General features: G+C 46.2%; 1 protein-coding gene across 1 annotated transcript; it reads right to left on the bottom strand.

Annotated features, from left to right (window-relative positions):
- Positions 1-349: 349 nt before the first annotated feature.
- RH3B (DEAD-box ATP-dependent RNA helicase 3B, chloroplastic) lies at positions 350-7,822 on the bottom strand. Its single transcript, NM_001137187.1, has 10 exons — positions 7,504-7,822; positions 6,103-6,236; positions 5,606-6,017; positions 4,856-4,954; positions 3,655-3,879; positions 2,764-3,141; positions 2,283-2,426; positions 1,606-1,701; positions 964-1,286; positions 350-821 (listed from the first exon to the last, which is right to left on the bottom strand). The coding sequence occupies exons 2-10, from the start codon at positions 6,144-6,146 to the stop codon at positions 746-748; spliced, it is 1,797 nt and encodes a 598-aa protein (NP_001130659.1). The 5' UTR covers positions 6,147-6,236; positions 7,504-7,822; the 3' UTR covers positions 350-745.
- Positions 7,823-26,265: the final 18,443 nt, after the last annotated feature.

Genomic DNA, 26,265 nt, shown 5'->3' with positions numbered 1-26,265 from the left:
GGGGTCTGGCTGGCTGTTTCGCCTCGACGGCCAACCACCGACTACCATGTTGCACCCCTGGATGGTTTATTATTTTTACTTTCTCCCTGCAGTCGTGCCGTGCGCTGCGACCGCGTTGACTAACCCGTGTTCCTGCAAGGTCAGATCAGGAGGACGAGCTGCCAGAGCAACCCGGGTCGGGGTAGCGTAACCAACCCCCCTTTTTTATCTAACGCAACGAAGTCTGGTAGTATTTTCTGTGCCAAAAGAAGCGAAAGGGGGGCTAATCTAGGGATGGAAGTTCACGTCCGAAGCAAGACAGCATACAGATCTATAACATTCAAAGAATCCAACCGTCGCCAGCGATTGTGAAGCAGAAGCAACCGTAACCAGTGCGTGTGGTTACAGTTATACCGAGATCCTCAAATCAAGAGCACCACAAAAAAAATACATATAAAAAAAGAAATACTAACATATCCCTGTAGTGTAGAGTAGTGTCCGTGTGACATGAATAAGCTGAAGGAACTCCGCTTGATGTAGTAACTGTAGTCAGGATGCCAAAACCTTCCTCTGTTTTCCGACGCCAGACGACCACGCAAAACTGTAGCCAGTAATAACGTCGGCTGGGTGTCGGGCGTAGTACACCGATCAGCAGGTGGAGTGGGCTTTGGGATTTCGCTCTGCGTGCATCCTGATTGATGCTCCGGCCAATCAGGATCATCGACCCCGTGCGGCAAGGGGAGACCGCGCCATCTCTTCCATCTTACTACTTGTTTGGGCAGTCCGTTGCGCGGTGGCCGGATTCGCCGCAGTTGAAACAAGCACCGCTGAAGCTTCTGTTGCTGTAAATAAGGGGGAGACTAAGCATTAGCACCAGAAAAAATCGTCATACGTTGTAAACGGACTACTTCACCTGTCAGCATTCCATATGCCTACAATTGCTAACTTAGCTACATTGTATTGCAAAAATCAGGCGAAGCTTACCTCTCCCTACCGCCGAAGGATGATGAGCGGCCACCGAAGGATGGTGAGCCACGGCTGCTGTAGGATGATGAGCGGCTACCGAATGATGAGGAACGGTTTGATTTTCTCCCACCGCCTGACCAGTCATCATCTGACCAACTGTCATTGTCAGACCTCAAGCTCCTACCACCACGGCGGAATCGGTCCTCGCCGTCAGTGTCCCAACCACCCCGGCCTCTTGAAGCGCCGCCACCCCTAGAACGCCTGTTGTTCCTGGAACCTCGGTCGTTTGAAAAGCGACCGTAGCTATCAGTAGCAGGGCCATCGTCTTGCAACGCAGGCAGCTGAAGGCAGGAAAGAATGACAGTCACCACTGACTCTCAGAAAACCAAAAATCACGTTTTGAAATAATACAGTCCAAATATTAGGCACTATGGAATTAATGTGATTTAAGCAGGCTTGGTTGGAGATAAACACAGCAGGGAAAAAAAGGTAGATCAAAATAGCGATAGACTAGAGTTCTATTTCATTTTCAGCTCAGACAGCAGTTTTAAAACATGTTGTAATGTATAGCATGATAAGCCATCAAGATAAACACCTGTGTATATTTCATGACAACGAATTATCCATAACTAACTTGAGAAGATGAGCTGCAAAAATCACCTTGGAAATTTTGGTTAATGTGTTTCCTGGGGGGAGCTCCATAGTAAGCAGGTCCTTTGCAATTTCCTCAGGTAAATCGAAGACTGCTCCTTGGACCTGATATGATCAGCATTGTATAAATCAACAGGGAAAAATCATCAGGACTAGGGTAATAGCATAAAATATATTCCGCACTACAGTCTTGGTTTATTAGTATGCATACAATTCCCTTCTTGCAAAATTGTAGACAAATATCAGTACAATTAATTGTTCCAGATGCCACATCCAAACAAATTTGTGCTCCATAGGATTTTAAAAATAACCCCAACCAGCATAGCCGTAGCCAAATAAAGTTGTATCCTACTAACTGTGGCACTATGTTTTGTCACTAACTGACACCACAACATAAAAGAATTCCATTTCATGACTGTAGCCAAAATCAGATTGGAAATCATGCCCAGCTTTGCACTAATAAAGGGCAAGAGCAAACCAATGCGAATAAAGAAACACAAGGAGTGTAGTGTAGACGCGCCGAACAAGGCAGTTTTTATACAAGAAAACCATCTCGCTAGTGCCCTGCACTTTAACTAGATTCAATGCACATTATGGTGAAGATATGCATGCAGAGGAAGTAGTAAGGGACACCATCTTTACAGTTTCAATGGGGAACAATTTACTATAGTCAGGCAAAAACTCACGTTCTCATCTGCTGTTAGGTATATTTTGCCAACTTCATCTGCAGCAGCTGAACAAACATCAGATAGAAAACCAGTAACAGATCTAGGAGAAAAGAAGCCTCTGCCAAATCCCTGTTCTCTAGTTAGTTGCAACGTCACCCATCCCTGCATTTTAATAGAGAGAGAGAGAAAGGATCTGAGAGCGCCCTCCTTAAGAACGAAACCACAAGAAAAGACAAATGCACAACAAAAGCTATGGAGGTTTTCTAGATGATTGCTTGATGACCTGTTTTCATTATAGGAAAAAAGTGCTAGTGTTGGTATTAATAGTCATATAGCATATTAGCATCAACCAGATAATTTTTCACATCTAGAAAACGGAAGCCAGAAATAGCAGGATCAAATATTCAAATCGATGGCAGAACAGATGTGGAAAGTAGTTGACCTCAATGATAGGTATAATATAAAACAATGCAAATGTAATTTCATTGTCACTTCTTACCTGCTCATGACTGATGAGAGAACGTGACGAAGGTGGCTGAGAAAATCCACTCAGATGTGCCAGTGCAGAAGCAAGAGCATGAGGTCCCAATTCTTCTGTTAATTTCTCAGCAGCCCCAAGAAAGTATTTAGTTGATTCTGGGTGCACACCTCGCAATGTAGCAATGACATGCTCAGCAGATGACTCCAGCACTTCTTCTATGGACGGAGGGCTTATAAACTCAAAGTTGCAACCAACATCACGCTCAAGTGACTTAACTGTCCTTTTCTGGCTGCTGGTAAACATCAAGATTGCAGTTCCTGCTTTCCCAGCACGTCCAGTGCGTCCAGAACGATGGACAAAAGTTTCTGGATCATTTGGCAATTCATAATGGATAATCTGTATGCAAAAATGAAGCCTCTCAATAATGCACTTAACAAGTTAAAATGAAGTGACAAAACACAATATAAAAAAAACACAAGATTAACCAGCCCAAGACATCATACAGGAAACTATGAGACATACCAAAGTGATGAAAAGTAATATGTTCCAGTATAAAACCCAATGCATGCCAAACTAAAATACAGAAGAACACTTGAAATTGTTTAGTGCCAAGATGAAAACCTTAATTGCTAAATTCCTAAATGGCCAGGTAAAAAGAAAGTGAAGTACATTGTTTGAAGATATAATAACTTATTTAGCGCTATAATATAAAAGAGTCTTAAACTTAAAAATTTTGTTGATTACCTTCTCTAGCAGAATGTGTGATAATAATTTGGCAAGCAGAAGTTGTTAGACATAGTTAAGCTAACCATCACATCTCCACGATAATGAATTAACACGTGTTTGGAAAGGTGTTTACATAATTACAGTATCTAGAATCAAGTGAAGTGAAGAGGATTGTAAACCCACCAGATCAACATTTGGTATATCAAGACCACGGGCAGCAACATCTGTTGCTACTAGAACAGTAAATTTCCCTTGACGGAATCCATTTAGTGTCCTCTCACGCTGATGCTGTGAAATATCACCATGAAGTGCCTCAGAAGCAATACTGTTTGTCAGTGCCAATGATACCTCATCTGCATCTTTCTTTGTACGAGTGAAAACTATGGTTTTCCCACCCTTTGCATAAACCTGGCAACAAAATATATAGATTAGCATTGACACTAATTAATAAAAACAACTTATCTCATGCAATAGATATGTGAAAGTGACCAAGTCTGAGCAAAACCATGAGCCCTTAAAATGTTAATATGCATGTCAGATACATGGATAGAATTGGGTTCTCAATCAGAACAAAGTAAAATTATACAACAACATAACTGTATCAACTGTGACATTTCATGATCTTATAAGTTTTCAGATCCCAAGAGAAAGGCAAACTCTCACGAAATCGAAATGATGAAACTAAACACCAACAAAATATTGATAGGAACAACGGCACCATGATCATCGAAGTCCTAATTTACAAGCATCAGAAACTATAAGAAAACAAATGGCACAAATCCTTTTTGAGAACACTAAGAGCCAACACCCAGTTTCAGAAGCATCAACCATTTGCAGTTTGAACCCCCACAGAGTTAGGATAGAAGTGACAAAATGTAACTTGTAACTGCTAAACAGAGACTGCAATATCACGATTTTTCAGCTTAAACCAAGCTGAAATGAATGCAGTTACCAAAGTATTCAAGGAAATTAGAAATGGTATTCATTGAAAAGTAATATATATACCAAGAGTAAAAGATAAACCTATGGTGCTGTTTGGTTCACATATTTGTAACGTGAATGGTAACAGATAACATTAAACCATGTTTGTTTAAGTCTAACCGTAATCAGATACCACACTAAAAATTGATACCGGTCTATTCAAACTTATTACTGTTGTCACTTGAGTGTAAATCATTACTGTTGTCATTTACGTTACAATACGTGAACCAAACAGCACCTATGTGTTTATGGTTATGGTTATGTTGATTCAAATAAAACATGCATGTGCTAGCTGCCGGCACCATTTAGGCATTTACCATTATCCAAGGGGCTGGCTAAAGTTAAACCGAAAGGTGAGAAGAGGGGAGAGAAAAAGCTGCTAAAAAGAGCAGCATTAACATACCGTGATTAGATCACTAAGAACGGTACGCTTTGATGTTGTTGTGAGTGGGATAGCATAGAGTTTGATTCCTTCAGCAAGCTTTTCATCTTGATCACCAACCTTAACACATGAAGAGACAATAGTGTATTAGGACATAAAAATAGGTAGACGTAAACCATATCCAGACACAGGTGCCACAATTGTCTCACAAGGAATCAACATGTGCCTTCAAGTGAAAGTGCAAATAACAGCTCAAGAACACTCTTAGCATCCCCTATGGCACTGTATTGATAAATATCTAGAGTCCAAAACCAGCATGGGCATGAATAAATTGTTGTTGTGACATATGTGTCCTAACAAAGTGCTAGTCAGCATTGCACAATGAAGCAAACAATATATACTAGCAGTAAAAGTCATTCTTTACTCCTACAGAGAGTTTCATGAAAAAGGAAATAGCTATTAGCTAATTTATTGTGGTTTGTCTCTATGTGCCATGAGCAAGAATTAAACCCAATACTTTCAGCTGGGACATGGCGCAACAGAAATAACCATGTGGGTTGTTTGTCCAAGTTTTTAGACCAGAATATTTATCAAATAGCATGCACGACGACCATAAATTATGACCAAGTTAAAATGATATCTGCGACCACATGTAAGGATGCTCTCATAGAATATTATATACTAGATGACATAAGTTTATCTTTGTCCAACTGTGTAACAAAAGAACAGGGTGAATAACAGCAATGGACAGTGAAGGACTCGAAGCCATACCAAGTCAATCGTCAAAGGGTTGTTCAAGTACCGTCTGGACAGTTTCTTCACCCAGCTAGGCATCGTCGCAGAGAACAACATGCTTTGCCTGCCTGCAGGAAGCTGTTGTAATATTGTTTCCACATCTTCCTCAAACCCCACTGCGAGCATTTGGTCAGCCTCATCCAGGACCAAATACTGAACTTCTCCCAACTGGAGGCTTCCGCCATTTATCAAATCGATTATGCGGCCAGGTGTTCCAACAACAACATCGACACCACGAGAGAGTGCATTCTGCTGGACATTATATGAGACGCCGCCATAAACACACACTGTGCCGAGCTTGGGTGCTGATTCCTTTATTTCCTTCTCGACTTGTTTGGCTAACTCTCTGGTAGGTGCTAGAACCAGAACCCGAGGAGTACGACCTCTCCTGTGAAAAGGTAAAGGAGACAGTCAATGTGCCTGTCAATTATCAACTGACTCCAGTGAAGCTGCATAGAAAGATGAATGTGTACCTTGTAATCCGACCATCGTCTTGCTCGATTAATTGCTTGATCATGGGTATGCCAAAGGCCAGTGTCTTTCCAGTTCCAGTCTTTGCTCTAGCAATCAGGTCACGGCCCTCGAGAGCGGGAATCAACACAGCCCTCTGGAGGAGGTCGTGGCAAATGAGCAAGATACAACAACAATTAAGACCCAAACATGTACTACTGAGCTCAGTAAAAACATGTGACACATAACATGCAACTGAAACTGTGTTAGAGATAGACACGAGGTTTGGGGCAGATTTCTATTTCATCAAGCATCTCAAAAAACCATGGCAGAATTGGGTATATATATTAGTAGCAGGCTTAGAAACCAAGAAAGCTTCAGCATATTATAATTACTAAAGTAGATGCTAAAGTAAAAGTTGGAATATGTGAAACTCTAATCCTAATCCTGGGTTGGAAGTGTATTAAATAGAAGAGTTAGGTGGGGCCAATCTGTATTCTTAGATAATCTAGCTGTCACGGGAATCTAGATATCACGAAGGCTGCGTGCGGAGGAAGATGAAGGGGTTTGCATATATTAGGGTTTAGAAAGTGGCGGATTTCTCCCGTTGCAACTGCTCGGCGGTTTCTACATTCACGTTGGTTTGGAAGATTTTCACAAAAGTAGACCGAGAAGGGGAGCGTTTGACTGCTAGAAACTAATTATGTCGGCCAGAATCCGGCCATAAGCCGAAACAAACAAGACCCACTAAATTTGGTTCAAACGAGTGTAGGGGTACGTGTTAGACTGCTAGTAGTAGCCTAGTGCCAGTAAGAAACTAAGGGGGTGTTTGGGGGTGAAATTTTTTCACAGTTTTGGAAGAATACTGTAGTATTCTCAAATACTGCAGTATTATATACGGAATGGTGTTTGGTAAGCTGACTAAAATCTCTGTTTTCAAAACTGAAGTATTGCAAATACTATAGTTGTTTTAAGATATTCTAAACTTAGGTCTGAACCTCAGTTTTCAAAATTGTGGTATTGTAAACTGCGGTATTGTCATTACTAAAGTATACTGTAGTATTTCAAAAACTGTGGTTTTCAAAAACTTTGTTCCCAAACAGGGCCTAAGGACTAATCCCGCTGGGGATACACAATGGTCCTAATGTCACCATTGCACTAAAATAGTCACGCTCCTCTTATTGTGTCGTTATGTTTCCCTGAAAACAAGCGCCTCAAAATTGATTGGCAATAAGCAAGGTCAGCGCCACGAATTTCAAAAGCATTAACCCAATTCCCCAAATTGAACACCCGCTCTCCCCTTCCCAATCTCCTCCCGACAGCCAATACTGTTGGATGTTGCCCGCTTAGCCGCGCAGTTACAAGCAAACGAGCCAAGTAAATCGAGAGAGAGAGAGAGAGAGGGAGCGCAACGGTTCATTCACCTGGATGGGGAACAGGTGCGTAATCCCGCGCTTCTCGAGCGTGGCGACGAGCTCGTCGGGCAGGCCGAGCCTGGCAATGGCGAGCTCCTCGTTGTCCCCCTCCCCCGCCTCGAACCCCTCGTCGGCGTCGCTCCCGTACGGCCCTTCCCCGTCCTCGTCGTCGCTCCCGAGCTGGAGCCGCTTGAAGGCATGCTCGCTAAGCACGGAGTTGGGCGAGGCCAGGGCGCCCGCCGCCGCCCAGCCGCGCCGCCGGAGCGCCCAGCAGCGGAAGGCCGCGGCGCGTAGGCGGACGGCGCCGGGGTTAGAGAGGGCGAGAGCGAGTGCTGGGAGCGTGAGGGACGCCATCGGGGGGAGGGGGAGGACCGGAGGGGAGGGGATAAGAAATGGAACGGATGGCGTTGAGAGGGCGGACGGAGGAGCGCAGGGATTTATACAGCGCGGGTGGATGAGGGGTTTGGGAGGGGTTTTGGGCGATTTGGGGCGACGAGGAGCAGCCTCGTTCACAGGATGACAGGCTCACAGCACCGCGTCGCATCGCAGGGACAAGTACGCTGCCTGCCTGCCTCTTTCAGATTTCAACGGTGGTGCAACTGCAACGCGTGTGTCGCCAGTCTTGGCCGCTGGCGCTTGGGACCTTGGGAGTGTAGTGTATTTTTGCTTTTTCATTTTCGTTTTTAGTAGTAATAAAAATTAAGAACAAGACCACGAGTGCAAAAGTGGTCGCGCAGAAATTGACAACAAACAAGAGCATATGACATGCACGTATAATTTTTAGTGTATATGTTAAATCCTAGATTTCTCGTACATGTCTTCCCGTCTTGTATATTTTAGCAAAAAGAAATATAAATTAATATGTTAAATCCTAGATTTCTCGTACCATACTTACTTTTTCCTTTTTTTCAATACAGAAAGGAAATATAATAGAGAATGTTACAATAGTTGTGATTTGGTATATGTTAGAAAAAATAGGTATTTTCCATATCATTTTAATTTTATAAATTAATATTATGATGACGACATATAAAAAGATGATTAATCATAGAAATCATGATGTCAAATATATCCATAACAATATGAAACATGAGAACATAAAACATATGAATCATATAAATATAATAAGCATATAAATATGGTACATGCATTATAACGGAACAACTGAAAATAAATAGATAGCAACATAAACAGCATGACTGTAAAATTAAAACAAACAGATTTGGTATATTACTGTAAACATAAACATCAACTGAAAGGTTTAACCCGGAGTTGAAACTCCCGCGGTAAAAATTAACACAACCACGCCCGCTCGCCGCCTGCCTGTCCCGCCACGCCCGGCCCGAGCCCGACCCGGCCGGCGGCGGCGGCACACACATGTGGCATGTCCTTCTTCGTTTCTTGACTTCTCAAATTAAGTGGAATAATTCCCACCATATAAGTCAAGCCAACAACCCTTGGAATTCCAATATGATACTATTGGTATTGTCCACAATTACACATCATGGAGTTTATTGATTAAATGGGTCAAGCCCATAAAAGATGCAACAATCCCCACCAAACTCTAGGATTTGTAATGAAGTATCAGAATCACAATTCTTTGATATACCAGTGTTTCGATGGAGACTGTTAAGTTGAACATCCATCTAGAATAAGAGTTTCACTCATTCACAACTGAATAATGGACTAAGCCTTGAATTGACAGTTTTGTGTGAGATGAGATTCGCTCAAATCCTTTGCTGGTACTAGGCTGCAAAAAGGCATCCCCGCTGTTTAGAAGCATATAAATCACACTTCAGTGCCTTTCATGAGTATTTAGGGATTACCCAAGTCCCATAGACTGTGACCAGCAGTCTGACTCATATAGGTGTATTCCTCAGAAGATGTTCTGTAGGACAACATCTCACCTTTATAAGACTCTTGGAATACATTAAGGTAAATACCATCCTGTCTTACAGATAGGAAAGATGTGCATCAGAAATGAGTTAAGGAAGGGATCTTTCCTCACAACCTACTCCTAGCTTGTTTCTCCACTCTACTTCACGGGATCTCCGATCACATAGAGCAGGTTACCGCTATAGTAGATTTCAAATGGGTCTCATACCCATTTCTCTCGATACACTTTCTATCACATTGCGTGACAGACCCTTAGTGAATTGATCTGCCAGATTATTTGATGTGTGGACATAATCCATCGCTATAACTCCAGAGTTTTTCAGCTTTCTGACAGATTTTAATCTCCTCTTAACATGCCTTGTAGACTTCATGTTATTCCTAGAACTGTTAACCTTTGTAATCACCGTTTGGTTGTCACAGTTCATGGAAATAGTCGGTATCGGTTTTTCAACTACCAGTAAATCCAATAGGAAATCACGAAGCCACTCGGCCTCAGCCCTAGCAGTGTCTAATGCTACGAGATCTACTTCCATTGTAGACTTCGTTAAGATAGTCTGCTTGCAAGACTTCCAAGAAACAGCGCCACCTCCAAATAGAAACACATATCCGCTTGTGGCATAAAGCTCATCAGCATCAGAAATCCAGTTGGCATCACAATAGCCTTCCAGCACTTTTGGGTTTCCAGTATAATGAATATCGTATGTCATAGTACCTTTCAAATACCGCAACACTCTCTCAAGAGCACGCCAGTGATCATCTCCTGGTTTTGACACAAACCGACTCAGCTTACTCACAGCATATGAGATGTCCGGTCTTGTTGCACTTGCAAGGTACATGAGCGAGCCAATGATCTGGGAGTATGCCAATTGATCCCTTGCTATTCTTCGATTCTTTCTCAATAGCATGCTAGGGTCATAAGGTGTTGGAGCAGGATCATAGTCACTAAAACCAAAGCGACTCAATACCTTTTCCACATAATGAGATTGTAACAAAGTTACTCCATCATCACCTTATCTAACAAGCTTGATGTTTAGAATGACATCAGCTTCTCCCAAATCTTTCATTTCGAAATTGCTCGATAGAAGATTTTTAACTTCCTCAATCACATTGAGATTTGATCCAAAGATCAAGATGTCATCAACATAAAGGCACAGCATAACAGACTCACCCCCACCATACCGATAATATACACACGTGTCAGCTTCATTTACAGCAAAACCAGTAGTTGTAAGAGTATTATCAAACTTTTCATAGCATTGCTTAGGTGCTTGTTTTAGGTCATACAACAATTTTATCAACCTGCACACCTTGTTCTCTTGACCATCCGCAATGAACCCTTCTGGCTGATCCATGTAGATCTCCTCATCCAACTCTCCATTTAGGAAAGCTGTCTTAACATCCATCTGATGAATGATAAGACCATAAGAGGCTGCCACAGCTATTAATGTGCGAATTGTAGTCAATTGAGCAACTGGTGAGTAGGTATCAAAGAAATCTTCACCCTCTTTTTGGGTATATCCTTTGGCCACAAGCCTTGCCTTGTACCTTTTGATTGTACCATCAGGCCTAAGCTTTTTCTTGAAGATCCATTTGCAGCCTATAGGTTGACAACCATAAGGACGGTCAACGACCTCCCAAGTTCCATTAGACATAAGAGATTCCATCTCACTCCTTACTGCTTCCTTCCATAAGTCAGCATCAGGAGAGGAATATGCCTCACTAATGGTAGTTGGTGTGTATTCCACACGGTATACTATAAAGTCATTACCAAAGGATTTTGCAACCCTCTATCTCTTGCTCTTTCGAGTGACTATAGTGTCATCCTCCTCAGGGATGTGCACATGAGGATCCTCAACATGATCTATAGGAATAGACAGTTCGTGCTCATGGGGAATTATAGTCTCATGACTTGTATCACTAGGTGTATTCTTCATGGGAAACTCATTCTCAAAAAATGTTGTGTCTCTTGATTCCATGATAGTATCAACATACATATCAGGCACATCAGATTTTATAATTAAGAACCTATACCCAGTGCTGTGAAAAGAGTACCCAAGGAATATACAATCAACAGTTTTAGTCCTAAGTTTGCGCTTGTTGTTGATTGGCACATTCACTTTAGCCATGCAACCCCAAGTGCGCAAATATGAGATATTTAATCTTCTCTTTTCCCATTCCTTAAATGGTGTGATCTCTTTATTCTTTGTTGGAACTCTGTTCAGGACATGACACGCCGTCAAAATTGCCTCACCCCACCATGCCTTGGATAATCCCGCTGTACTCAACATGGCATTCACCAAACCTGTTAGAGTGCGGTTTTTCCTTTCAGCAATCCCATTGGATTGTGGTGAGAATGGTGGTGTCCTCTCATGAACAATCCCATGTTCTACGCAAAACTCATCGAAAACATTAGAGAAATATTCTCCACCTCGATCGAACCTTAACCGTTTTATTTTCCTCTCAAGTTGGTTCTCAACTTCAGCTTTATAGGTCTTAAAATAATTAAACGCTTCATCTTTTGTTTTTAAGAGATACACATAGAAAAATCTAGTGGAGTCATTTATAAAAGTGAGAAAACATCTTTTACCACATTTTGTCAAAATTCCATTCATCTCGCACAGATCGGAATGAACAAGTTCTAGAGGTGCCAAATTCCTCGCCTCAACAGCCTTGTGAAGCTTGCGGGGTTGTTTTGATTCAACACACACATGGCACTTAGACTTTTTGACCAAGTTAAATTTAGGAATTAGATTTAGATTTGCTAACCGCATAAGATAACCAAAGCTTGCATGACAAAAACATGAATGTCATAAATCTGACTCATCGGAAAAATTAACAGAATTCACCATTTTATTACACACATCATGCAGTGATAAGCGGAACAAGCCTCCACGGTCATATCCTTTACCAACAAAAGTACCATGTTTCGACACAACACATTTATTTGACTCAAGAACAACTTTGTATCCATCTCGACATAGCATAGAAGCACTAACGAGATTCTTCTTGATAGAGGGCACATGTTGCACGCTCTTCATCGGCACCGTCTTTCTCGAAGTAAACTTCAGAATGACCGTACCAACACCAAGAACATGAGCACGCGACCCATTTCCCATTAACAAGGCGCCAGACCTCCCGACTTGGTAGGAAGAGAACATAGAGACATCAGCACAGACATGAATATTTGCACCACTATCCATCCACCACTCAGGTGAATTACAAACTGAAAGAACATACGATAAAGAATTACCATACCCAGATGTTCCATCTCCAGTTTCAGTGGTTACAACATTAGCTAATTTCTTGTCCTGTGTGAACTTGCGATCAGGGCACTCTCTAGCCCAATGTTGATCACTGCCACAAACAAAGCATCCTCCCTTTCCCTTGTTATTGTTCTTCTTCTTTTTTTTAAACTGTGTTGTTTGAACAGGTTTATTTGTGTTCTCTTGTTTGTTCTGGTTTTTCTTCTTGTTAAACTTGCAGAAGTTTCTCTTTTGCACCACATTAGCAGTAGAGGTCTCAACACCTTTTCCATTGTCCTTTGTTTCAGCCCTTTCCTCAACATCAAGAGTACCAATGAGCTCTTCCACATTGAACTCTTGTCTCTTATGTTTGAGAGAGGTAGCAAAGTCCTTCCGAGAAGGTGGCAACTTGGCGATTAAACCGCCAGCCATAAATTTGTCAGGCAAAGGACAAGGAAAAAGCTCAAGTTCCTTAGCTAGTGCCTAAAACTCATGAGCCTGTTCCACTACAGATCGGTTCTCAACCATCTTGTAGTCATACAGCTGCTCCATGAGATACAGTTCGCTACCAGCGTCAGTAACTCCAAACTTTCCAACAAGTGCATCCCACAGCTCTTTCCCTGTAGGAAGGATAATATAGCTTTTCTAGAATTTTGTATCAAGTGCGCTAATCACTGCTCCTCGAAAGAGGTTGTCATCAGCCTTAAACTTAGCCTCATCCTCAGGAGGTAAGTTGACAGGCTTGCCCTCAGCGGCATAATAACAAGACATTGCAGTAAGCCAAAATTCCATCTTAGCTTTCCAAATCAATAAGTTATTACCATCAAAAGGATCAGGCTTTAACACAGCAGCAAAAACTCTGACAGAAAATGCCTAACATTAGGTTTTTGGATTGTTAGAAAAATAGTCATTTTTCATATCATTTTAATTCCATAAATTAACATTATGATGATGACATATAAAAGATGATTAATCATAGAAATCATGATGTTAAATATATCCATAACAATATAGAACATGAGAACATAAAACATATGAATCATATAAATATAATAAGCATATAAACATGGTACATGCATCATGACAGAACAACTGAAAATAAATAGATATCAACATAAATAGCATGACTGTAAAATTAAAACAAACAGATTTGGTATATTATTAGCATGAACAGGCATTAGAAATGTCATGATATGATATGACAGAACAGATTGGATAAATTCATGGCTACATACAAAATAGTAGAGATGAACGTATGAAACATATATAATCTGGAAAACGTAAAACTATAAGGAACTGAAATGATCATACCCTCCCATGCGCTCCAAGGATCCTGGTCCTTGTCCAACTTATCTTGTCATGCCATGATGTTCGGGCAGTCGCGTAGACGCTCCTCAAAAATCTAATTGCCGATCCCCGTGCAAGGTCTCGAACGGCAAGGGCTTCGGAGGCACCCGTCCTCTCGCTCATCTGTGCGCGCAGAGTTACGAGATAGGAATACTAGTACTTGCTGCTAGACTGTGATTTTGAAATAGTTCTGCACTCGTACCCAAGCGACATGAGTTCTCCCCTTTTAACCTTTCGCGGAAGAGAAGCTGAAGGAGAAGGGTCTCGCATGCGGCTGTTCAAGAGACGGGCAACTGAAAGGTTTAACCCGGAGTTGAAACTCCCGTGGTTAATGAGTGCTAAAAATTAACACAACCACACCACGCCACGCCCGCCCCCGTCTGCCTCGCCATGCCACGCCACGCCCGGCCCAAGCCCGAGTCCGGCGCGGCCGACAGCGGCGGCGCGGGCGCGCGCGTGTGGCACGCCCTTGTTCGTTTCTTGACTTCTCAAATTAAGTGGAATAATTCCCACCATATAAGTCAATCCAACGACCCTTGGAATTCCAATATGGTACTATTGGTATTGTCCACAATTACACACCATAGAGTTTATTGATTAAATTGGTCAGCCCATAAAAGATCCAACATTATATATATTATGTGCATCAAAGGTCTATGTGAACCTAATATATCCCTTATTTTACTATACATGTCGACGGAGAATTCCAAGTTAGAGAACAACTTCGCATCCTTGCTCCCTATAAGTTAGAGAACGACCTTGCATCCTTCCTCCCGTAGGGGGGAAATTCCGTCCATGTCCCAAGAATCACTACACCAAAATAGTGAACTTCCTAGAGCCTAAACCCTAGGAAGTTAGCCCTAAACTCTAGGAAGTTAGCTAAACTCTCAGAAGTTAAGCCATCCCGTTGGAAGTTTGGCTCTCGGAATTTTTTTGTCGGAAGTTAGCTTAACTTCCTAGAGCCCTATAGGAAGTTAGCTAACTTCCTACAGCCAAAGAAGCCTCTCGGAAGTTAGTAGGTTCTCGGAAGTTAGTAGCTTCACGCCGTCAGCTGTTTAACTTGCTACGACTAACTTCCTACGGCTGACTGTAGCCCCTAGGAAGTTAGCTGGCTAACTTCCTACGGCCCAATTGACCTCTAGGAAGTTAATTTGACCAGCATTACAAATATTGTTTATTTTTATTTTACACCACATTCCACAACATAACAAATATATCAACAACTATATAGCACAACATATTTTCACATAAAACATCTCACACACACTCACATAACAATATTTAAATCCATAGTCTCATCAATTATACCACAAAAGTCTCATCCGTAGTCATATTTGTTATTCAGAAATAAATTATAGAATTATAATAGTATCCACATACAACGTCATTTTTCTTGTTCCGTACAAAGATTGTAAGGGGAAAATAGTATCAAAGCCATATTGAAATTTACTACCTCTCCATCCTCCATCTCTAGCGCAACTAAATATTCACTGATTTGTGTTCATCCGTTCTTAGTCAACAAATGAACTTGCTTCACATTCTGCTTGGTGATAAGAAGACACCAATGCAAAGGATGCATCCAGCTTCTTTGCCAACCATGGTAGTTTCAAGATGCAGAGTTTTTGTACGGTTGTCTGTCTTCTTTACTTCAATTCATCCTTACATTGTCAGCAACACCGGTGGCTGAAGGCCCCATGAAATACGAACGAGGGTTGAATCTCCAGCGGGCTGAAACTCCAAGTAACTAAACACATGCTCTAAAAGTCTGAAACGTACTATTAAAAACCAACACATTTGGCAATGGCAGAATGTAGTGCCCACAGACATAAGTAGATTCAATTCATATTAACAAACGAAGTTACTAGCAACATAGAGTCTGACAAGGACGTACAACTCATTACAGGATGAAATAGAGACAGTTGTATGCCCCAGCAGACAACCTTGTCATGCGTCATACCAAATTTCTTGCTTAAAAATTGATCAGCAACCTACAACATGAAGAAAGGAACAAACATCAGAAGGTTCAGTACAATAGTCTACGAATTTTCAGGTCTGCACATGTTATCATTAGTTCAAAAACCTAAAGAGTTCAAGCCAGCAAAATCAAACCCATTAAAGAACAAAGGACTTGTTCATATCTACAAATAAACAAAGGAATGCAAAACAATGAATTGATGTTTTAAGAGAGTCATATATCCAAGTAAAGAATAGAACTTTGGACCATTTAGCCTGGTAAAATTGTACTGTACTCCTGTAGTTAAGTTCCCTTTTCTCCCAACCAACCATGCCCTAAATGGGTACCTTGTTGGATACTGCAAAGAAAAGAATTAGCTTGACATGCATGTTAGATTTGAACAGAGCCACATAAGAATATTATTAAGGAACCATCCAATACATTAAATCGATTCAAAACTATGGAGATGCATCTAGTTGTTATATCATCCTTAATGAAATTCAATAAACAACAACAACACTTAATCCCGAGCAAGTTGGGGTAGCAAACCACCAACAAAAAGATAGAAAAGAAAAGGAGGTGTTTTAACAGTAGATAGATGTATACTGTTGGGACATTTATATAAACCATTTTTCTGGTAGGACTGCAAAAATTGAAGTGCAAGGCTGCAAGCATACAATGAAACAAAAGCACTGGAGTGATCGATATAGATGAACTGCAATGCAATAATAACATATCTATCTACAATCATTATTGCCACTTATATTTCAACAATATCGTGTTCTGTTGAATACCAATTGTCGGTGTTTCGACCCCGGGGGGTCTCTGGACCGACGAGTAAATTGTCGCTGCGTGTCCCAGCCCAGATGGGTCGGCGCGAGATGGAACACAAGGGGGAAAACTGCGGCTCGCGTTATCCTGCGCCCAGGGTGGATGCGCTTGCTGTAGGGGGTTACAAGCGTTCGTGAGGGAGAGAGAGAGAGAGACTGTCCGTCAGCCCATCCTCCCGCGCGGCCACCCTCTCGTACGAGGGCCCTGGACCTTCCTTTTATAGATGTAAGGAGAAGACCCAGGTGTACAATGGGGGGTGTAGCAATGTGCTAACGTGTCTAGCAGGGAGGAGCCAGAGCCCTATGTACATGCCGACGTGGCTGTCGGAGAGGTGTTGGTGCCCTGTTCATGTGATGTCGTGGCCGCCGGAGGAGCGCTCGAGCCCTGTAGAAGCACAACTGTCGGGGCCGTCGGATCCTTGCTGATGTCTCCTTGCTTCCGTAGGGGACTGAGAACCGCCGTCGTCATGGGAGCACGCGGGGTACCATCATTACCTGTTTACCGGAGCAAGCCAGATGGGACGCCGGTCTTGTTCCCCGTAGCCTGAGCTAGCTAGGGGTAGGGTAATGATGTACCCCCTTGTAGCATGGTCGGTCCGAGCCCAAGGTCGGGCGAGGCGGCGACTCCTCCGAGGTCGAGGCTGAGTCCGAGCCCTGGGGTTGGGCGAGGCGGAGACCGTCTTCCAAGGTCGAGGCTGAGTCTGAGCCCTGGGGTCGGGCGAGGCGGAGACCGTCTTCCGAGGTCGAGGCTGAGTCCGAGCCCTAGGGTCGTGCGAGGCGGAGACTGTCTTCCGAGGTCGAGACTGAGTCCGAGCCCTGGGGTCGGGCGAGGCGGAGACCGTCTTCCGAGGTCGAGGCGGGGGCCGAGCCCTGGGGTCGGGCGAGGCGGAGCTTCCTATGGCGCCTGAGGCTAGACTTGGCTGCTGTCAGCCTCACCCTGGCGGGTGGCACAGCAGTCGGAGCAGGGCAGGCGACGCTGTTTTCCTGTTAGGTCAGTCAGTGGAGGGGCGAAATGACTGCGGTCACTTCGGCCCTGTCGACTGAGGAACGCGCGTCAGGATAAGGTGTCAGGTGATCCTTCAATTGAATGCTCCTACGATATGGTCGGTTGGCGTGGCGATCCGGCCAAGGTTGCTTCACTGCGAAGCCTGCCCGAGCTAGGCCTCGGACGAGTAGGAGGTGCGCCTGTTGCTTGAGGAGGCCCTCGGGCGAGGCGTGAATCCGCCTGGGTCTACTGTTCCTGCCCGAGGCTGGGCTCGGGTGAAGCGAGATCGTGTCCCTTGAGTGGACGGAGCCTTGACCTGAATCGCGCACATCAGGCCTTTGCAGCTTGTGCTGATGGTGATTACCAGCCGAGTTTAGGAGTCTTTGGGTACCCCTAATTATGGTCCCCGACAGTAGCCCCCGAGCCTCGAAGGGAGTGTTGGTACTCGCTTGGAGGTTTTATCGCACTTTTTTGCAAGGGGACCGGCCTTTCTCGGTTACATTCTGTTCCAGGGGGTGCGCGCGAGCGCACCCGCCGGGTGTAGCCCCCGAGGCCTCGTAGGAGTGGTTCGACTCCTCCGAGGTCTTAGCGCTTTTCGTGACGCCTCGGCTGGTCTGGTTGTTCCCTCATGCGAACTGGTCGTAGCCCGGGTGCATGGTCAGGTTCCGAGTTCTCGGGCTGGTATGTTGACGCGTCAACGGTTTGGCCGGAGCTGGGTTTGCGAGAGCAGCCCCCGAGCCTCTGCACAGAACGAGAGGACGGTCAAGGACTGACTCGGCTTTTATCATACGCCCCTTCGTCGCCTTTCCGCAAGGAGGAGGGGGGAAAGCGCCATGTTGCCCTCGGAGGGCGCCGAACATGGTGTCTCTAGTGAGTTGCTAACGGGTGATCCGAGTGGACGCCCGTGCCCCGTTCGATAAGGGTCGGCTAGTGGCCCAGAGGCGCGCTCCAAAAGTACCTGCAGGTGATTTGCCGGACCCGGTCCCGTTTGATAGGGTCCGAGGGCTCGATGCCTCCCTATGATGGGTTTCCGTTATAGAATCGCTCCTGCTGGTCTCGGAAATGTCCTAGGGTACCTCGGGAGCGTAGCCCGAGCCTCGGCCATGTATCAGATGTACCTAGAGTCATCCCTTGCTCTGCGTGTTCTGAGGCGGCTGTCGAACCCTTCGGGGGGCCAGCCTTCGAACCCCTGATCAGTAGTGGGCGCGGAGCTCGAGTGGCCTGAGGCGACTGTCGAACCCTTCCGAGGGGCCAGCCTTCGAACCTCTGACTAGTAGTGGGCGCGGAGCCCGAGTGCTCTGAGGCGGCTATCGAACCCTTCCGAGGGGCCAGCCTTCGAACCTCTGATCAGTAGGAGGGCTCGAGGCCCGCTTCCTTCGCGGGGAAGGATCCCTTTCGGAGTATCCCCTTTCCCGGTCCCTGTAGCAAGAGAGAGAAAGGGGAAGAGGAAAAGGATACGAAATTGAACGATGTGGCGCACCTTTTTTGACGCGGTCATTATGGCGGAGGTGAAGCGTCGCCCGCTTCGCCTGCCAAAGGTGTCGCCTGCCCTGCCGCGGAGTCAGTGCGACGGGACGAGTGGTTCGTGGGGCAGCCGTTGTGTGAGCCGTTCGAGGGACGGAACACGGGCACGTCGTCTTCACGCCGTGGGAGAGGGTTCCCCTGCTGCCCCAGGAGGGGACGTGAGCCTGCAGACGATTTGACTGCTGCTTCCGCCCGCCTGCCACCGCCATTACTGTCGGCCCACTTTTGGCCATATCGACCGTCGCGCCTTTTCCCGCGGCTGACTGACCTGTGACCGATGTGCTTGGTTGGCACTGTTGGGCCATGAGCAGGGTTGCCTCGAGTCACGGCACCGGTTCCGTAGTCGAGGAGGCGCGACATTGGCATAAGTGGCGGTGCAGTTTTTCGCATGTAGCAACCGGCGCGCCAGTTACATGACGTGTGGGCCTGGGCCTCCACGCCGGATGCGTCGAAGTCGAAAGGGTGCATCTCTGTGGTGCAGTTGCATGCTGCCTGCATGGCGGTCTGCCCTTTCACCCACTGGTTTAGGCGAAGATGGAGGAGCGCTTGTAACCGTTGGGCGGTTACACGCTCCGCGTGCGGCGGTTTGGCTTCTTTTGTCCCGGCCAGCTTGCACAGCGTGTGGGACCCAGCCCCCGTGTCGTAGGGGGAGGACCTTGGAGCGCGTTGGTGGAGACTTAGTCCGCGACGCCTGAGGACGCGAGTGAGGAGAGTTGCCTTTAAAAAGGGATCGACCCCCCGGGTGGTAGCCACGCCTTCGCACTCTCCTCATGCACCGTGCCCTTCCGCCTTCCGAGCCCCCGAATGGGGAGCGCCCGTGTTGCTTTCGTCTTGCTGCTGTTGGAGGAGCGCAACTTCGCGGAGGTTGGCACCTTTCAGCCATCGCTCGGCTTCAAGGATTTTCATCAGGCAGCCCGGCTGCATCCCCTCACCAATGGTCACCCAAGACGGTGACCACCAGTTCGATGGTGGGGAGGAGCAAGCCGGGCTGCGGCCTCTGCCCCGCCCTCAGCTTCAAGGATCTTCATCATCCTTGCTGGGGCGGGGGCAAGCTGAGCCGGAGCTCTACTCTCCCGTACGGGCCGGCGGGCCACCTCCTCCTTCAGCAATTAGGGGAGAGGACGCTCACCGACCTAGCGGAGGGGGCGGACTTCGACAACGCGGGGCCGATCGGCCGCAAGCGTCGCCAGCTCCAGCATGCCTGGTTCGCTGGCTCAGCTGGCTCTGGCACAGCTTCTGGTGCCACCTCCCACCGCTGGGTGGAGTGTGGCTATCTGCCCGCCGTACGGACGGCTGTTGCGCCGCGCGCACCGGGGGACCGCCCAAGACGTCGCGCGCTGCTAGGGCGGCGTTCGTGTTCTTGGGCTGTCCCGTCCTCGCTCCGGCACGACGCCTCCGTGCGAAGGTCGATGCTCGCCCGTCCGGGAGGACTTGAGTGGGGATCTGTCGGTGGGCAGGTGGCTGCCATCGTCGGTGCTGAGGTGGTGGCCGCCGGAGAAGGCTTCTCCGCCGACGAGATCGTCGGCACCATCTGCGTTCCGGGCCTCCGGCTCTTTGGCTTTGATTCTTGTCCTCGTCCCTCGAGTGGGGACGCGGGCGAGGGCCTTGTTGCAGCAGCATCTGTCCTGAGGTCATCGCTGCTGCTGTTTGGCCGCCCGGAGCAGAGGTCGTTGTCGCTGCTGACGGAGTGGGCGGTGGCGAGCCACCTGGAATTTTGTCGTCCCGCAGGCCCTCCAATGCGGGGGGTTGATCGTACCTGCGGGAGTGGAACCGGAGTTCCGTTTGTAATGGCACCTTGAGTGCCGGTGTCTGTTCATTGTGGCTGTCGGGGCCTGAACATCTAGGTATTTTGGGTGCAATACCGTGTTTCTTCCTTATTTCGAGCACCAGGACTCGCCTGTCGGCTAGCTGGACCGCTTAACCAAGTGTGAGTTGCCCCGTGCGGAAGGTGACGAGTGAGATATCCGTATCCCGGAGGCGTAGGAGTCCCTCGGCTCGATCGGCCTTGCTGCCTGAGGCTTCTCTTGCTCAGTTAAGGAAAACCCTCGGCCGCTCTGCGATGAGCCGGAGGCAGCGGTGTGAGCGTGGACATAGGCGGAGTCGGCTGGAGAAGAAACTTCATCGGCCCAGGAGCAGGGGACTTCCCAGGCCGAGGAGGTGTAGCAGCGGTGGCTGGAACCTGGCCAGGTCGTCCACTGGCGGGACCAACCCTGGAGTCGGGCTGCCGAGGCCATGAGCCGGGCTGACGTCCTCGGGGGTCAGCTGGCCGAGGCTACGGAGCGGCCGGTCGAGCCGTCTGCTCGGGCCGGGTTCCTGGAGGAGACCCTAGCGGCGATGGCCCAGGCGCGGTGCTGACATCTTCCTTCGAGGTGGAGATCCTCCGACCGTGTTGCTGTCCGAGGTCGGGTCGGATTCCGCCGAAGGTGGAGTCGATGCCGAGGACGCTGCTGCTCCCCCTACTGATGTCTGAACCTGCAGGAACAGTTTATCTGTAGTGTGCGTATGTTTTTTGTGGCCGTCGAGGCCCAAACATATCATCGTCGTGTTATAGAGTTGCATTTCTTTTCCCCTTGTTTCGAGTATCAGGACTTGTTCGTCGGTAGCAGAATCGTTTATCCGAGCGAGAGTTACTTTTCATGGAAGGTGATGAGTGAGGTATCCGTATCCCAGAGGCGTAGGAGTTCCTCGGCTCGGTCGGCCTTGCCGCTTACTGAAAGGGAAATGTGCCCTTGGGCCATTTCTAAGTATTTTGGTGATTAAGTGCAAACACAGGTGCCAAAATGTGAAAATATGCCCATGGATGGACAAGTTGCAAATCACAAGTAAAGGTATGTTTCTAAGCCTTAGTACATTGGTTTTGTGTACTAATATTCTTGTCTAAGTGTTAGAAACAGAAAGAAGAAGAAGAGAAGAGAAGACTTGGCTGTGTACAGCCAAGAGGCTGTTTCGGTCTGGGGCACCGGACTGTCCGGTGGTGCACCGGACAGTGTCCGGTGGTGCACCGGACAGTGTCCGGTGCGCCAGGCTGCCCCAGCTGAAGAGGCCGCTCTCGGGTTTTCCTCCGGCGACTTCGGCTAAAATTCACCGGACTGTCCGGTGTGCACCGGACTGTCCGGTGAGCCAACGGTCGGCCGGGCCAACGGTCGGCCGCGCGATCGGCGCGCGACACGTGGCCGAGCCAACGGTCGAAAGGAAGCACCGGACTGTCCGGTGTGCACCGGACTGTCCGGTGCGCCAGATCTGCAACGGTCGGCAACGGTCGGCTTCGCCATTTAAGGAAACAAATCGGGCACCGGACAGTGTCCGGTGTGCACTGGACTGTCCGGTGCGCCCGACGACAGAAGGCAAGGATAGCCTTCCAGATGTGTTCTCAACGGCTCCTAGCTGCCTTGGGGCTATAAAAGGGACCCCTTGGCGCATGGAGGAGCATACCAAGCATTCCTACAACTCTTCTAAGCACCAAGACATCAATCTCACGCATTCGTTTCATTGTGATATCATATAGAGCTCTTGTGGAGTTGTGAACTCTTTGTGTTGCTTTGCGAGCTCTAGTTGCGACTTGTGTGCGTGTTGTTGCTCTGATTTTCGAGTCTTGTGTGCGTTGCTCATTCCCACCTTACTCCGTATTTCTTTGTGAACTCAATTGTAAGGGCGAGAGACTCCAAGTTGTGGAGATTCCTCGCAAACGGGAAAAGATCAAAGGAAAGGAAAACACCGTGGTATTCAAGTTGATCATTGGATCACTTGAGAGGAGTTGAGTGCAACTCTCGTCCGTTGGGACGCCACAACGTGGAGTAGGCAAGTTTTGTGCTTGGCCGAACCACGGGATAACCATCGTGTCAACTCTGTGACTGCTTTCTTGTGGTTATTGTGTTTTGACTCCTCTCTAGCCACTTGGCCATACTTGTGCTAACCCTTAACAAGTTTTTGTGGCTTAAGTTTTGAAGTTTTACAGGATCACCTATTCACCCCCCCCCTCTAGGTGCTCTCAATTGGTATCGGAGCCGTTCTCTTCAAGAAAGGGACTAACCGCCCGAAGAGATGGATCCTAAGGGGAAGGGAATTGTGATCAACGACAAGGAGAAGGAGTCCTTCGTCAACGAGCCAAGGGATGACAAGTCCAATGACTCGGGCTCGGGCCACAAGCGAAGAGATGGGAAGAAGAAGAAGACAAGACGCATCAAGGAGATCGTCTACTACGACAGCGATGAGTCCTCTTCTTCCCAAAAGGACGACGACCACGACAAACAAAGGAAACCGGTTAATTCTAACTTTTCTTTTGACTACTCTCGTATTCCGCAAAGTTCAAATTCACATTTGCTTTCTATTCCACTCGGCAAGCCCCCACACTTTGATGGGGAGGACTACGGATTTTGGAGCCACAAAATGCGTAGTCACCTATTCTCTCTCCATCCTAGCATATGGGAGATTGTAGATAGTGGAATGCACTTTAATAGTTCGGATAGTCCTATATTCATTAATGAGCAAATCCATAAGAATGCACAAGCTACTACTGTTCTTCTAGCCTCATTGTGCAGGGATGAATATAATAAAGTGAGTGGCTTGGATAACGCCAAGCAAATCTGGGATACCCTCAAGATCTCTCATGAGGGAAATGACGCTACCTTGCTCACCAAAATGGAGTTGGTGGAGGGCGAGCTTGGACGGTTCGCGATGATAAGGGGCGAGGAGCCAACTCAAACATACAACCGGCTCAAGACCCTTGTCAACAAGATAAGGAGCTATGGAAGCACGCGATGGACGGACCACGACGTCGTCCGCCTAATGCTAAGGTCCTTTACTGTTCTTGATCCTCATTTGGTGAATAATATTCGTGAGAATCCCAGGTACACCAAAATGTCGCCCGAAGAAATTCTTGGAAAATTTGTAAGCGGGCGGATGATGATCAAGGAGGCAAGGTACGTCGATGACGCGTTGAACGGTCCAATCCACGAGCCTCAACCCATTGCTCTCAAGGCATCGAGGAGCAAGGAGGCACTACCAAGCAAGGTGGCGCAAATTGAGGCGGCCGGGCTTAATGATGAAGAAATGGCTCTCATCATTAAGCGCTTCAAGACGGTGCTAAAGGGTCGCAATGGACAGCCGAGCAAGACTAAGACCAAGGGGAAGCGATCATGCTTCAAATGCGGTAAGCTTGGTCATTTTATTGCTAACTGTCCTGATAATGAAAGTGACCAGGAAAAGGGAAACAAGAGGGAAAAGAAGAAGCATTATAAGAAGGCAAAGGGTGAGGCGCATCTAGGCAAGGAGTGGGACTCGGATTGCTCCTCGTCCGACTCCGACAATGAAGGACTCGCCGCCACCGCCTTCAACAAATCAACCCTCTTCCCCAACGAGCGTCACACATGCCTTATGGCAAGGGAGAAGAAGGTATGTACTCGCAACTCTACCTATGCTTCTTCAAGTGAGGACGAATCTAGTGATGAGGATGAAGTAGATTATTCATGTTTGTTCAAGGGCTTAGATAGATCTAAGATAGACAAAATTAATGAATTAATTGATGCCTTGAATGAAAAGAATATACTTTTAGAAAAGCAAGAGGATTTGTTGTATGAAGAGCATGATAAATTTGTTGAGGCACAAAAATCCTATGCTTTAGAAGTTAAAAGAAATGAAATGCTTTCTTTTGAACTATCTACTTGTCATGAAACCATTTCTACTTTGAAAGATGTCAACAGTGATTTAAATGCTAAATTAGAAGTAGCAAATAAATCTAATTCTTGTGTAGAACATGTTGAAATTTGTACTAGGTGTAAAGATTTTGACATTGATGCTTGTAGTGAACACCTAGTTTCAATTTCCAAGCTTAATGATGAACTAGCTAGTCTTAATGCTCAACTTAAGACTAGCAAGAATGATTTTGATAAGCTAAAATTTGCAAGGGATGCCTACACAATTGGTAGACACCCCTCAATTAAGGATGGACTTGGCTTCAAGAGAGAAGCTAAGAACTTAACAAGCCATAAGGCTCCCATTCTCGCCAAGGAGAAAGGGAAGGCCCCTATGACTAGTAATGTGCAAAAGAACCATGCTTTTATGTACTATGATAGGAGATATTCTAGAAATGCTTTTAGAGGTCATGATGTGTTTGATTCACATGCTTATGACTCTTATGCTATGACTGCCTCTAGTTCTCATGTTATGCATGGTAGAAATATGTCTAGGAGAAATGCTATTCATCATGTGCCTAGAAAGAATGTTATTCATGCTCCTAGGAAAGTAGTGAATGAACCTTCTACAATTTATTGTGCTTTGAATGCTTCATTTGCAATTTGTAGAAAGGATAGAAAAGTAATTGCTAGGAAGTTAGGGGCAAAATGCAAAGGTGATAAAACTTGCATTTGGGTCCCTAAGGAAATTGTGACTAACCTTGTAGGACCCAACAAGAGTTGGGTACCTAAGTCCCAAGCCTAAATTTGCCTTGCAGGTTTATGCATCCGGGGGTTCAAGCTGGATTATCGACAGCGGATGCACAAACCATATGACGGGGGAGAAGAAGATGTTCACCTCCTACGTCAAGAATAAAGATTCCCAAGATTCAATTATATTCGGTGATGGGAATCAAGGCAAGGTAAAAGGGTTAGGTAAAATTGCAATTTCTAATGAGCACTCTATCTCTAATGTGTTTTTAGTAGAGTCACTAGGATATAATTTACTATCTGTTAGTCAATTGTGCAATATGGGATATAACTGTATGTTTACAAATATAGATGTGTCTGTCTTTAGAAGAAGTGATGGTTCACTAGCTTTTAAGGGTGTATTAGACGGCAAGCTTTATTTAGTTGATTTTGCAAAAGAAGAGGCCGGTCTAGATGCATGCTTAATGGCTAAGACTTGCATGGGCTGGCTGTGGCATCGCCGCTTAGCACATGTGGGGATGAAGAACCTCCACAAGCTTCTAAAGGGAGAACATGTGATAGGTCTAACCAATGTTCATTTCGAAAAAGATAGACCTTGTGCAGCTTGTCAAGC

This window comes from Zea mays, chromosome 1 (assembly GCF_902167145.1).
Source record: "Zea mays cultivar B73 chromosome 1, Zm-B73-REFERENCE-NAM-5.0, whole genome shotgun sequence".
NCBI lineage: Eukaryota > Viridiplantae > Streptophyta > Magnoliopsida > Poales > Poaceae > Zea > Zea mays.
The sequence above is the reverse complement of the archived record's forward strand: the minus strand, read 5'-3'. Positions and strand labels throughout refer to the sequence as shown.

Excerpts from the sequence above, each read along its gene's own strand:
- RH3B (NM_001137187.1), bottom strand. The coding sequence starts at position 6,146 with ATGATCAAGCAATTAATCGAGCAAGACGATGGTCGGATTACAAG. Across the intron at positions 4,955-5,605 it reads ACCCTTTGACGATTGACTTG|GTTGGTGATCAAGATGAAAA; the intron begins GTATGGCTTCGA and ends TCATGTGTTAAG. Across the intron at positions 822-963 it reads TCCTTCGGCGGTAGGGAGAG|CAACAGAAGCTTCAGCGGTG; the intron begins GTAAGCTTCGCC and ends CCTTATTTACAG.